Source organism: Bos mutus, chromosome 5 (assembly GCF_027580195.1).
Source record: "Bos mutus isolate GX-2022 chromosome 5, NWIPB_WYAK_1.1, whole genome shotgun sequence".
NCBI lineage: Eukaryota > Metazoa > Chordata > Mammalia > Artiodactyla > Bovidae > Bos > Bos mutus.
The window spans coordinates 38517345-38530066 of record NC_091621.1 but is presented as its reverse complement, the minus strand read 5'-3'; the positions used below and the strand labels follow the sequence as shown (position 1 = coordinate 38530066).

At 40.6% G+C, this 12722-nt stretch overlaps 1 protein-coding gene across 2 annotated transcripts in view; it reads left to right on the top strand.

Moving 5' to 3' along the window:
- Positions 1–12722, top strand: part of SLC38A1 (solute carrier family 38 member 1) — a 78600-nt gene that overhangs the window by 17780 nt on the left and 48098 nt on the right. For both annotated transcript variants that reach the window (XR_011464221.1, XM_070370667.1), the window contains exons 3-5: positions 1601–1818; positions 12192–12267; positions 12556–12671. Coding sequence is in view for 1 of the 2 variants with exons in the window: in XM_070370667.1 (XP_070226768.1) it covers positions 1697–1818; positions 12192–12267; positions 12556–12671 (314 nt within the window). In the remaining variant the exon portion in view is untranslated. The remainder of the gene's footprint in view (positions 1–1600; positions 1819–12191; positions 12268–12555; positions 12672–12722) is intronic.

Here is a 12722-nt window from a genome sequence, read left to right as displayed (position 1 = left end):
TCACTCTTACAGTGTGTGTAAGTCGCTCAGTCATGGCCAACTCTTTGCAACCGCATGGGGTTTGTAGCCCACCAGGCTCCTCTGTCCATGGAATTCTCCAGGCAAGAATACTGGAGTGAGTTGCCATTCACTTCTCCAGGAGATCTTGCCGACCCAGGGATCGAACCTGGGTCTCCCTCATTACAGGCAGATTCTTAACTATATAAGCTCTAAGGGTTTGGTGAGCTGTGAGCCAGAAGTAGGAACGAAGACCAAGTATGTATTCTTTATAACAAATCGGGGCTTCCCTGATAGCTTAGTTGGTAAAGAATCCATTTGCAATGAAGGAGACCCTGGTTTGATTCCTGGGTTGGGAAGATCCACTGAAGAAGGGATAGGCTACCCATTCTAGTATTCTTGGGCTTCCCTTATGGCTCAGCTGGTAAAGAATCTGCCTGCAATGTGGGAGACCTGAGTTCAATCCCTGGGTTGGGAAGATCCCCTGGAGAAGGGAAAGTGACAGTCATAAAATGAAAGTCACTCAGTCATGTGTGACTGTGACCCATGGACTATCGAGTCAGACATGATTGAGTGACTTTCACTTTATGATAAATCACAGTACCACACCTCTGTGGCCACCTGCTTTTTGATTTGTGATGCTGTGTGTCTAAAACTCTGTAGTGATAGTGCTCAGTTGCTAAGCCTAACTTGTGTCTGACTCTTTGCAACCCTATGAACTATAGCCTGTCAGGCTCCCCTGTCCATGGAATTGCCCAGGCAAGTATACTAGAGTGAGCTGCCATTTCCTCCTCCAGGGGATCTTCCCAACTGAGGCATGGAACTCTCATCCTCTGTGTCTTCTTCACTGGCAGGTCTTTACCACTGAGCCACCTGGGAAGCCTGAAACTCTTATATATTAATGGTGACCCCTTTGAAATTTAAATCACAATCATCCATGTAGGGGAAAATGTGAACTCGGCAAGTCTTTCATTTCTGTGAGGAAATATAGTTTCAGGTGGATTAACCTAAATCCCCAGAGTATGAGTTTTTAATTCCCTAATTCCCTGACATGGAGTGATTTCATTGAAGAGATTGATTTAATCTCTTGCAGTTGATGGATAAACTGCTAAATTTCAAAACACAGATTTGTCCTTTGCTGCTTGACCTCCAGGTTGGGTGGTTGATCCTGCATGATGCCATTTATTGAGGATTTGCATTTTTATTAAATGGGGATTGCTAAATCAGAGGTGCTTTTGTGTCCGTTCAATCTGTACCCAGCTATGTGTGTGCCCTGTGGTCTGACGCATTAAAACAACTGAATCGCTTTCCTTTTAAACTTACTGCTTCATAAAAGGGCATCTCTATTGACTAAAGATGACATGGTATTTCTATAAACGTGGACATAAAGATTATGGGACATGACTCCTTTTATAGTTAAAAGTGTAGGGAGATTTATGAAAGACATAAAATGTACAGTCTCTATAATTTGATGTACCAAGATTGCTTTAATACATTGAATAACAAAATGTAAAAGTTATCAGTAAATTGTTTGTGTGTAATAGTTTATTTTTAATCAGTGGTATTTGTATGTTTAATTATTTTTCCTTGTGTTGTATTTTAGGGGTGTCAACCTTATATTTTTGCTGCTATCCTTTTGTAAATACTCTCAGAAAAAGAGAATTTGGACCCATTTTTTGACGACAGGTAGTTTCTAAACATGATGCATTTCAAAAGTGGACTTGAGCTAACTGAGTTGCAGAACATGACAGTGCCCGAAGATGATAACATCAGCAATGATTCCAATGATTTCACTGAAGTGGAAAATGGTCAGATAAATAGGTGAGTATTTTTCCACTAACACTTTCTCTCCAATGAAAGAAAGGTCTCTAAAATATTATTCTGGTTTTTCAGTTATTCTCTTGAATTATTCATTACTAAAGTTATGCTCCATTTGAAGATGTAATTTGAATTTCATATGTGACATCTGTTGGGCATAGTCTGCAATAGCAGATGAAGCAAATAGGAAAGGAATTTATTCATCCTTTCGCATCTTTCAATTGAGTCTAATAAAAATGTATAAATACATTGGACCCCAACCAGCCCTAACTTTTCAAAAGCTTTATGCTTATGAATTAGACCAACTGTTGGAATTTAGCTGCACGCCATATCTGAATGTGTACTACAGTCATCTGGCTTCGCCCACATTTTAATCAAGAAATGGTCAAAGTCGCGCTTGCCGACGTTCACATGTTAAAACGACAAATACGTCATTATAAGCATCATTTGTAACATGGATTTTGAGTAATAATAACATAGGGCTAAATGCCTCTGTGAGAAACTAGAGAAATAGTACATGAAACAGAGAGAAATGAAGAGATACTGTGAGTGAGGGAAGGTAGGGGGCAGATAGGAAGAATGCTGGCCTGGCAGCTCTCAGCCTCAGCTGTGACCACAAGTCCTTCCAACCCTTGGGTCCTGTGTTTCTTAAGTTACAAGAATAGGACTAAACTTAAATATATATATGTATGTATATTTTAATGATTCGGGGCATTATCTGACCTGATTTTATTTTTTTTAATTTATTGAAGTGTAGTTGATTTATATATTGTGTTAGTTTCTGGTGTATGACAGAGTGATTCAGTTTTGCATGTATATACACTCTTTTTCATATTGTCTTCTAGTATGGTTTATCATAGGATAAATTGAATATATTGATATTGAGTATATTGATAATTCCCTGTGCTATCCAGTAGGACCTTGTGTTTATCCATGCTATGTATAGTAGCTTGCACTTGCTAACTTAAAACTCCCAGTCCTCCTCTCCCCCACCCCCTTCCCACTGACAGCCACAAGTCTGTTCTCTATGTCTGTGAGTCTGTTTCCATCTCATAGATAAGTTCGCTTGTGTCATATTTTTAGATTCCACACATAAGCGATATCGTATGGAATTTATCTTTCTCTGCCTGACTTACTTCACTTAGTATGATTATCTCTAGGTTCATCCACATGGCTGCCAACTTACGTAGATCCCTATCGGAAAGTTTTTCAGCTTGGGAGTTTGTGTGTGGTTTGTTTGGAGTTGAGGCCTCCTAAAAGGCTGGGAGAAAAGTGAAATATGTGGGGACTACTTATTAGAACATAGACATGCTGCACTTGGGAGGGCAGGGTCAAAAGGAAATTGGGAGGAAGGAGGATGAAAACATTTGGTCAGCTAACCAGGCATCTCTGCAGCAATCCTTTCTGATAATCTCTGCATTCTGATACAATGTGTAATTGAAAGTCAGGGGTAGGATTGGGCTGCCCTCATTTACATACACTCAGAAGTTTCAGCCCCCTCTCCTCCTTATTCTCTTCCTTAAATGTTCTCAGAGATTAAGTCTCCAACCCAAATACTTCCTCACTACCATCCAAGTATCATTTACCGTGTGGTGATATTTCTTATTGTTGGACCCAAGTTTGCTTCTTTGACCTTTCCTGTGTAATTATTAAGAATAACTGCCATTTCTTGAGTGCCAGTTGTGATTTTATATTACATATATCCTTATAACAATCCTTAAAATATCATGCAATGTATTCTTTTGCAAATAAGGAAATTTAAAAATTTAGTATACCAATAAGAACGTGGAAGCTCAGAGAAATAAATAACTTGCTCAAGGGCACATACAGGTCTGTAAGAAATCTGTGTCTTTCTACCCTCTTCTGCTACCTCTGTTTAAAATGCTCCAGCATGAATGAAAAGGATAGTTCCTACTCTCAGTTTGAACCCTGCTAAACTCTACTAGTGCTGTTTTCTGCTCTGGGTTCCTGGGGTGTTCTGTAGTCACTACTGATTTCCACTGAACAATGGATGGGACATCCATCAGCTGTTTCACAAGTGCAAATTTTGGGTTTGTAACAACTTCATTCCCAAATCAGTGTAAGCCTTGAGGACCTTAAAACTAGAGTCCTTTATAATATTCAGTTCAGGCTCTGAACTTGATCTTTAAGGGTTTTACTATGAAAAAGTATTGTTTTGGAGGCGATAACCCCTTGCAATAAGAGAAGGCACTGCTTCTCACCCCTTTGGGTGCCTGCCAAGAGAGCCCACTTGCCTACTAGGCATGGGCTGTACAGCCTCATATTTTTTGGAATTTTATTCCACTGTTGCAGATGCAGTGTGATGCATTTATTTGTCCCCTCTTTGGTTGACATGGTTTATGAATCTTGCTTCACTTCTGGCTCTAGACCAATAAAAATTAAAAATAACATATTACAGCATGAAGCCCAAAAGGTAAATAATAATCAGAAAAGAGCCCCCACCCCCATGATTTCTGCAAAGCTACACCTGAGTACCTCTGACTCTTCTGGTAGCTTTTTCACATTCGTGGGAAGAAGGTAGGCCTGATTATATGAATCTAAGAGAATCCTCTCCCAGAGCAGTGAACTTCTAGGTAACAGTGCATCTTTGTAAGGAAGCTAGAGAAAATGTTGAAAGCAAATGTTGAACCCTGATTACCTGGCGTCCAGCTGATAGCCTTGCCTGGAAACTTCTCCCCCTAGGATACTTTAAGAAGCATTTTTTAAAGTTTAGTTAAAAAACAGAGTAGAGCCCTTTGGGTATTAGGACTCCTGCCCATCTTCCAGTTCAGTTGTTTTATTTCATGCCCTAATTTTTTGGGTGGTAGTCATAGAAATCGTGCCTAACTCTCTTATGATCCCATGGACTGTAGCCTTCCAGGCTCCACTGTCCACGGAATTCTTCAGGCAAGAGTACTGGAGTGGGTAGCCATTCCTTTCTCCAGGGGATCTCCCCTACTCAGGAATGGAACCTGGGTTCTCTGCCTTACAGGAGAGTTCTTTACTGTCTGAGCCAGACAGCAGAAGCCCTGCAGTCATAGAAGCCTACCCCTGGAACAGCAAAACCTTTTGAAATGTCCACTGGGCCAGTATTGCTGACATTTTAATGTGCATTTGAAACACCTGGAGAACTTGTTAACATGCAGATTCTGACTCAGTAGCTCTGGAACTGGGCTTGAAATTCTGACTTCCTGCAAGCTCCCAGGTGATGCTGGACCTCATTTTGGGTAAGGAGCTCTAGACACTCCTCTAGATGTGATCTTCTGGAGAGGAGGAACCATCCTAACCGTCTTTATATCTCTTATACCTTGTTATCATACTATAATGGTGCCCGGTACAGGGCAAACATCTCAAAGCATTTGTTAACTGAAAGTGACAGAGACAGAGAGAGCTCTTACGTACATGGTTTGAATTTCAACTTGTATTGAACGCTGGCTCTATCCACAGGTCTTGTGTGATCTTGTGCTTTGAGCCTTAGTCCCATCTCTATAACACAAGCATGAAAATAATACCTGACCTCCTGGGATTGCTGGGGAGTATTAAACACAACGCTGCTTGTAGGTTAAGGACTCAAGCTGTACTATCAGCCAGCTTCAGTTCAAATCCTGGCTCAATGGGTTAGTTATTAGTAATCTAACTTTAGTCAAATTACTTAATTTCCCTAAAATGGAGCTAATTATTGTGAAAAGAGATGAGAAAACTCATATAAAGTACTTGGCACAGGGTCTGGCAAGATATGGGAAAGTCTCTAACAAAAGTACAGACCTCTTTCTTTGGCAAGCACATCTTTCTTCTCCACCCAAGGACTAACAAAACTGTTTTAGGTTTGGGGTGATTGTTGGTTATTGTTATCCTAAAGTTGTTGAAATATTCATAGATGATACTAACTGTGTCCAGGCAAATATTCACATATTTTCATATTTATATACTGTTCTCATCTCCATGTATAGTTATTGTTGTTATGACCCAGGAAGCTTGTAACAAAATCTGAGAGTCTCCTTAAGATTTTCCTTAATGAGAAACTCGTCACTACACACTCGAGTCAGCCTTTTTCCTCTCGGTCCCTTATCTTTCAGAGTTGATGAACTACGTTTGTATCATTGGGAGGACTCTTGAAAAGTCATCACTTCTTTTCTTCTAATGTCTTTTCTGTACCTTTGGGAAGAAGAGGCCGTAACTTTTTCTTACATTCAGTTTTAATGTTGGAAAATTCTTCCCTCGCTTTAATCGCTCCTGCTCCAACAGAAGTCTGTTTTCTCCTATTTTCAGTAGAGTTTATCCACCAAATAAGGCTTTGTTCACCTCTCAGTATTCTCTTTAAATACCTACTGTTTCTTTAATTCATTCATGTTTTCCAGTCTCTTTCATAGATGCTTTTTGCTCCTTTTCTCTTTCCTTCATATAGAATGTAGTGTTTCAGGGGAGGAGCTAGGAAAGGTTATTTAAGTTCAGCTATTCATCTCTTTTGTGTTATAAATCCTCCAGTGAAACACTATAATCTAGTAAGTAACCTGATTGGTGGAGATTAAAATAGGAAGATATTTTCCCATTGTACAACCCATCCTTAATTGGATTGTTGTTGTTGGTTTATTTTTGGTTTTAAATAACTGCTCTATATTGCTTGCCTCCTTCACATACCTCAGTATAATGCCTCCTTTTTTAAGGCTTTGTCTATTGAAGGTCAGCATGACAGCCACTGTAGATTTTTGTTTTGTTTTGTTCACAGAACAGTTGTCTACCTAAGAGTTGATCGAATTCTGCTTTATGGGTACAGACCGACCCAGCGAAAACTCTTTCTTAATAATACTCTTATCATCCTGAGACCACATGTCAAAGACATCTTCTCCAATAGCCCATTTTTAAGTCAATAAAGAGGTCTTTGCCAGAGGTCAGTGCTTTTTTAACAGGCAACTGCATTTTTAAAATGGTGAGATTACAGAAACTTGTGATAAGCTGCTGACCTAGTTACTGTAAACGGACTTTTCCATCACACAAAAAAGATTGTTTTTGTTGTATGCGTGTGTGTGTTTAAGTTTGCAGCAATATAAAGCAAAGATTGAAAAATAAAAGAGAAGAAAATGTGGAAACACCATAAAGAAAACACAGAGGCTTTCTTTGAGTACTTCATTCTTACCGAGCAAGATTTCCCTGTAGCCTAGGCCAGTCTAGTTCCTCAATGGAAGAGGAGCCTTAGGTTTATGAAGGGTTCCTCTGAGTTGCTGATGAGAAGGGCAGGTACATAGAAGGAGTGAGAACATGACGCCACCACTCTGAATGCAAGATTAGTGCTTAGTGCCACAGTTGGAGCCACAGAAAAATCGTAAATAGGTCAGAGTCAGAAGAGTCTGTTCAATCTAGAGTATCCAGCACACACACGGAGGATGAGGGTCGTGCACCAGGCAGGAAAGCACTGGCTTAGAGGAGAATGGAGGGTCTCTTGAGGGGAGAGTGCATTCCTAGTAGCACTGTTTTTCAGTCCCTGTTCTCCGAATGCCCTGGTCTTATCTCCGTCCTCACCGCCTCTTGGGAAGACCATTCGGAAGAGCAGGGGGAGCTAAGGTTGAACGAGGCCAAATCAAATTCAGCGGTACCTGGAATTTGCAGGCCAAGCAATTTGTACTGAAAACTTTTTCATTAGGAGCGCTAGTAAAGATTTTTGGGAAAACCTATTAAGCTTGGCTGCATAAAGTAGACGGAAAGAGGCAGAATCGGGAGGCACTTGAGGCACAATGTGTTTTAATAAGCTTTTTATGGTTACTCATCACAGCAGCTCTGCAAGTCCCTTGCATTATTTTCCTCCTATGGAAGCGTTGCAGCAGGGAGCCAGCAGGCATGCAGGGGTTGTCTTCCTCCCCTCCCATTGCAGCCTCTGATCCTGCGAAATGCCCCTGCATCCTGGTGCCTTGATCCATTTTTCTCTGTCAGCTTTCTTCCCCAAGTCTGGGGTGCACTGGCAGGCCAGGAGCTTAGAACTGCCATAACAGGAGGCTTATGGTGTTTGGTTTAGTTGATTTGAAAATGTTGGGGATTTTCCCCTTTATTTAAAAATAATGAAAATTCTCTTTGGAAAGCAAGTCCCTCCACAAGAAAGGCAAATGGGACTTTCTGGATAATGATTTGGCTCACTTAAGTTGGTTGTTAAAATTAATCTAATTCCATACAGTCTTTTATTTAACAGCAGCACTCAGTATGAGTCCATTTCATTTTGGCAAGTGCAGCACCCCCGTTTCCTTGGGCTGCCAGGATGAAAAGGAAGGTTGCGCTCCCTGGTCCCTCTCCAGCCAGATCTGTAAACCTCAGTTCTGTGGAAAGATTTAAAATGTTAAGGGTAAAAGAAGGGCCAGGGTTAGAGTACTGTCAGATGGGTCTCCAGAGAAGTGGCTTTCATTATGTCATTCTCTTGCTAAGACCCTGCCATGCTATTTCCCAGACCTCAGCCTTTAAGATTCCTCTGGCTAATCCCACCCAATAATGGTTTTTCCTTTTCTGGCTTCCTTATCTCATCTCCGTTTTGCATGGTCTGATGTTCCTATTCTGGTGTTTTGGTTTGTTGTCGTTCAGTCGCTATGTTGTCGTTAAGTTGTTTCCAACTCTTTGTGACCCATGGACTGCAGCACGCTAGGCTTCCCTGTCCTTTACTGTCAGAGTTGACTCAGACTCACGTCCACTGAGTCAGTGATGCCATCCAGCATTCTCATCCTCTGCCTCTCCCTTCTCCTGCCTCAATCTTTCCCAGTATCAGGGTCTTTTCCAATGGGTTGGCTCTTTGCATCAGGTAACCAAAGTGTTGGAGCTTCAGCTTCAGCATCAGTCCCTCCACTGAACTGGTTTGATCTCCTTGCTGTCCAAGGGACTCTCAAGGGTCTTCTGCAGCACCGCAACTTGAAATCATCAATTCTTCATCACTCAGCCTTCTTTATGGTCTCACATCCGTACAGGACTACAAGAAATGCTCCTCAACTGGAAAGTCACCTCCTGTGTTTCAGGAGACCAAGGTTTTCTTCACTTCCTTTTCATTTCTGACAGTCACTGGAAAGGTTCTAGGCAAATGCAGATGCTGAAGGAAATAAACCACAGATTGTGTTGCTCACACCAGGTGGTGGCCTCAGGGGAGGTTCGTAGTTCATATGTTGCCTGCCTTTGGTTTATCCAGGTGAAAAAAAGCAAACCTGAAGAATATGGATTCAAGATGAAAGAGGTAGATAAATAAAACCAACATTGATGATGTGTATCTTTCATTAAAAAATGGTTTATTGTGAAATACAGCTTCGTTCAGAAAAGCATCTGAAAATGTATAGTTCAAAAATACGTGCTTCTTTAAAATAGTCTAGTTCAAGTGTCTTTATATTTATTAGGGAAAAATTTATGAATTAGTTCTTACTAAAACCAGATAATTAAATTTCCAGAAAAGCCAAAAAGAATTCCTATTTTACTATTACATGTAGCAGTTTACTTATGGATGGACTTTTCCTTGTCAATAGAACTTCTTTTTTTAATGGGAAATTTTTTAAATTAGAAATTTAGGCCATAAAGTTCTAATGTTAATCCCAATAATATATTTACTGGTTCTTAGAGCATTCTGATTGCCTCCTTCGGTATGTTTTGTATATACTTGACTCTACTCAGCCTGTCTGAATCTTCCCCAGATTCAGAAAGTGTTCCTTTCATTTTGTGCCTGGAGCTGTATTGGTATTTTACATGTGCTCTTATTTAACTGTCCCAGTAACACTGTGAGATAATGCAATAGCATCATTCCCATTTCACAGATGAGGAAACTGGGGTCGCATACTCATGCCCTCAGAATAAGTAAGAATTGAGCCCAAGTTCTGAATCCCTTTAAGCCCTAGCTCTGCCCCTGACCATGGACCATATGCCCCTCCTCCTCTACCATAATTTCCTCATCTGAACTCCTATGGGCTAGTGTCTACATCACTTATGACACACTTCCATGCCTCCCACGTTGCCCATATATAAGCAGGTGCTAAAGTAATATTTCATGGGGAGAGAGTTATTTTCCATTTTTGCAGGGGTGAGAAGAGGGTAAACCTATGTAATAACTTTGTACTCCAAGAATGTGAGCTTATAAAGAGTCCTGTCTCCAGTATTCTTTTTAAATGCCAGCCTTATAGTATTTTTGACCTTATCTAATGTTCCATTAGAGAAAAATCTATATAAAAGTTAACTTGCATTGCATATAGTGTTTTAATTCATTGGTATTAAAATTACTCAAAATCTATAGCTCTTTTTGACATAGAGTTGTCTTTTGTTTCCTCTCAAGATGAGCATTGTTTGGTACTAAGTAGCAATACATGACCCTTGAACTTTCAGATGTTCAAGCTGGTTTTAGAAAAGGCAGAGGAACCAGAGATCAAAATGCCAACGTCCAATGGGTCATCGAAAAAGCAAGAGAGTTCCAGAAAAACATCTATTTCTGCTTTATTGACTATGCCAAAGCCTTTGACTGTGTGGATCACAATAAACTGTGGAAAATTCTGAAAGAGATGGGAATACCAGACCACCTGACCTGCCTTTTGAGAAACCTATATGCAGGTCAGGAAGCAACAGTTAAAACTGGACATGGAACAACAGACTGGTTCCATATAGGAAAAGGAGTACGTCAAGGCTGTATATTGTCACCTTGCTTATTTAACTTCTATGCAGAGTACATCATGAGAAATGCTGGACTGGAAGAAGCACAAGCTGGAATCAAGATTGCTGGAAGAAATATCAATAACCTCAGATATGCAAATGACACCACCCTTATGGCAGAAAGTGAAGAAGAACAAAAGAGCCTCTTGATGAAAGTGAAAGAGGAGAGTGAAAAAGTTGACTTAAAGCTCAACATTCAGAAAACTAAGATCATGGCATCTGGTCCCATCACTTCATGGGAAATAGATGGGGAAACAGTGGAAACAGTGGAAACAGTGTCAGACTTTATTTTTTGGGGCTCCAAAATCACTGCAGATGGTGACTGCAGTCATGAAATTAAAAGACGCTTCCTCCTTGGAAGGAAAATTATGACCAACCTAGATAGCATATTCAAAAGCAGAGCTATTACTTTGCCAACAAAGGTCCGTCTAGTCAAGGCTATGGTTTTTCCAGTGGTCATGTATGGATGTGAGAGTTGGACTGTGAAGAAGGCTGAGCACCGAAGAATCGATGCTTTTAAACTGTGGTGTTGGAGAAGACTCTTGAGAGTTCCTTGGACTGCAAGGAGATCCAACCAGTCCATCCTAAAGGAGATCAGTCCTGGGTGTTCATTGGAAGGACTGATGCTGAAGCTGAAACTCCAGTACTTTGGCCACCTCATGCGAAGAGTTGACTCATTGGAAAAGACCCTGATGCTGGGAGGGATTGGGGACAGGAGGAGAAGGGGACGACAGAGGATGAGATGGCTGGATGGCATCACCAACTTGATGGATATGCGTTTGAGTGAACTCCGGGAGTTGGTGATGGACAGGAGGCCTGGTGTGCTGCGATTCATGGGGTCGCAAAGAGTCGGACATGACTGAACAACTGAACTGAACTGAGAGTGAGGGATGTAAAAAGGAATGAGGCAAAGTGTCTGCCCTTGGAGCACTTTTAGTTTATTAGGTAAAACAAGAATATGAGCAACTAATCCTGACAAAAATTAAAAGCAGCCATGAAATTAAAAGATGCTTGCTCCTTGGAAGAAAAGCTATGACAAATCTAGACAGCGTATTAAAAAGCAGAGACATCACTTTACTGACAAAGACCATAATGTCAAAGCTATGGTTTTTCCAGTAGTCATATACGGATGTGAAAGTTGGACCATAAAGAAGGCTGAGCACTGAAGAATTGATGCTTTTGAATTGTGGTGCTGGAAAAGACTCTTGAGTGTCCCTCGGGCAGCAAAGAGATCAAGCCAGTCAATACTAAAGGAAATCAAGCCTGAATATTCATTGGAAGGACTGATGCTGAAGCTGAAGCTCCAGTACTTTGGCCACCTTATATGAAGAGCTGACTTATTGGAAAAGACTCTGATGCTGGGAAAGATTGAGTGCAGGAGGAGAAGGGAACAACAGAGGATGAAATGGTTAGATGGCATCAACAACTCAATGGGTATGAGTTTGAGCAAACTCCAGGAGATAGTGAAGAACAGGGAAGCCTAGTGTGCTGCAGTCCATGGGGTCACAAAGAATGGACACAACTTAGTGACTGAACAACAAGAACAGTCGTGACTGAAAAAAAACGAAAATAAGTCAGTGAGAGCAGCTGGGTAGGACTATAAACTCTTAGCTAACTGATTGATAACTTTTCATGCATGATGTTTTGGTAAATAATAAATCATTCAGTCATGATGTTAAGCTCCAAGTCATTATAATGAGATTAAATCATTATGCCTCTCTTTACAGCAAGTTTATTTCTGATCGTGAAAGTAGAAGAAGTCTCACCAACAGCCACTTGGAAAAAAAGAAATGTGATGACTATGTAAGTGTCATTTTAATAAAGTTTGCTTATTTTTTAAATTACAATAATTGCAACAGATGTTTTTAATTCATCCAGCATGGTACCAAAAGCATAGCTGTTTACTCACCAAGACTTTCCTTGGAGCCTGTGTATTGTCTCCTGAAACCGCTTTGAAAAAATAAGTAGACCACGAAGAAAGAATTCATTGAGTTTCATTTCCCTGTTGGTTCCTGATAGTGCTTTAAAGGCTTTGGAGTGATGATCTTTATGGAGGACTGTTTTGTTTAGTGTGACTGTGTCTCTGTTCAGATTCCAGGAACAACCTCCTTGGGGATGTCTGTTTTTAACCTAAGCAACGCCATTATGGGCAGTGGGATTTTAGGACTCGCCTTCGCCCTGGCAAACACTGGAATCCTACTTTTTCTGTGAGTGTTGACACAGCCATACTTTCCATTTAAAAACTGTATTTTCTGTAT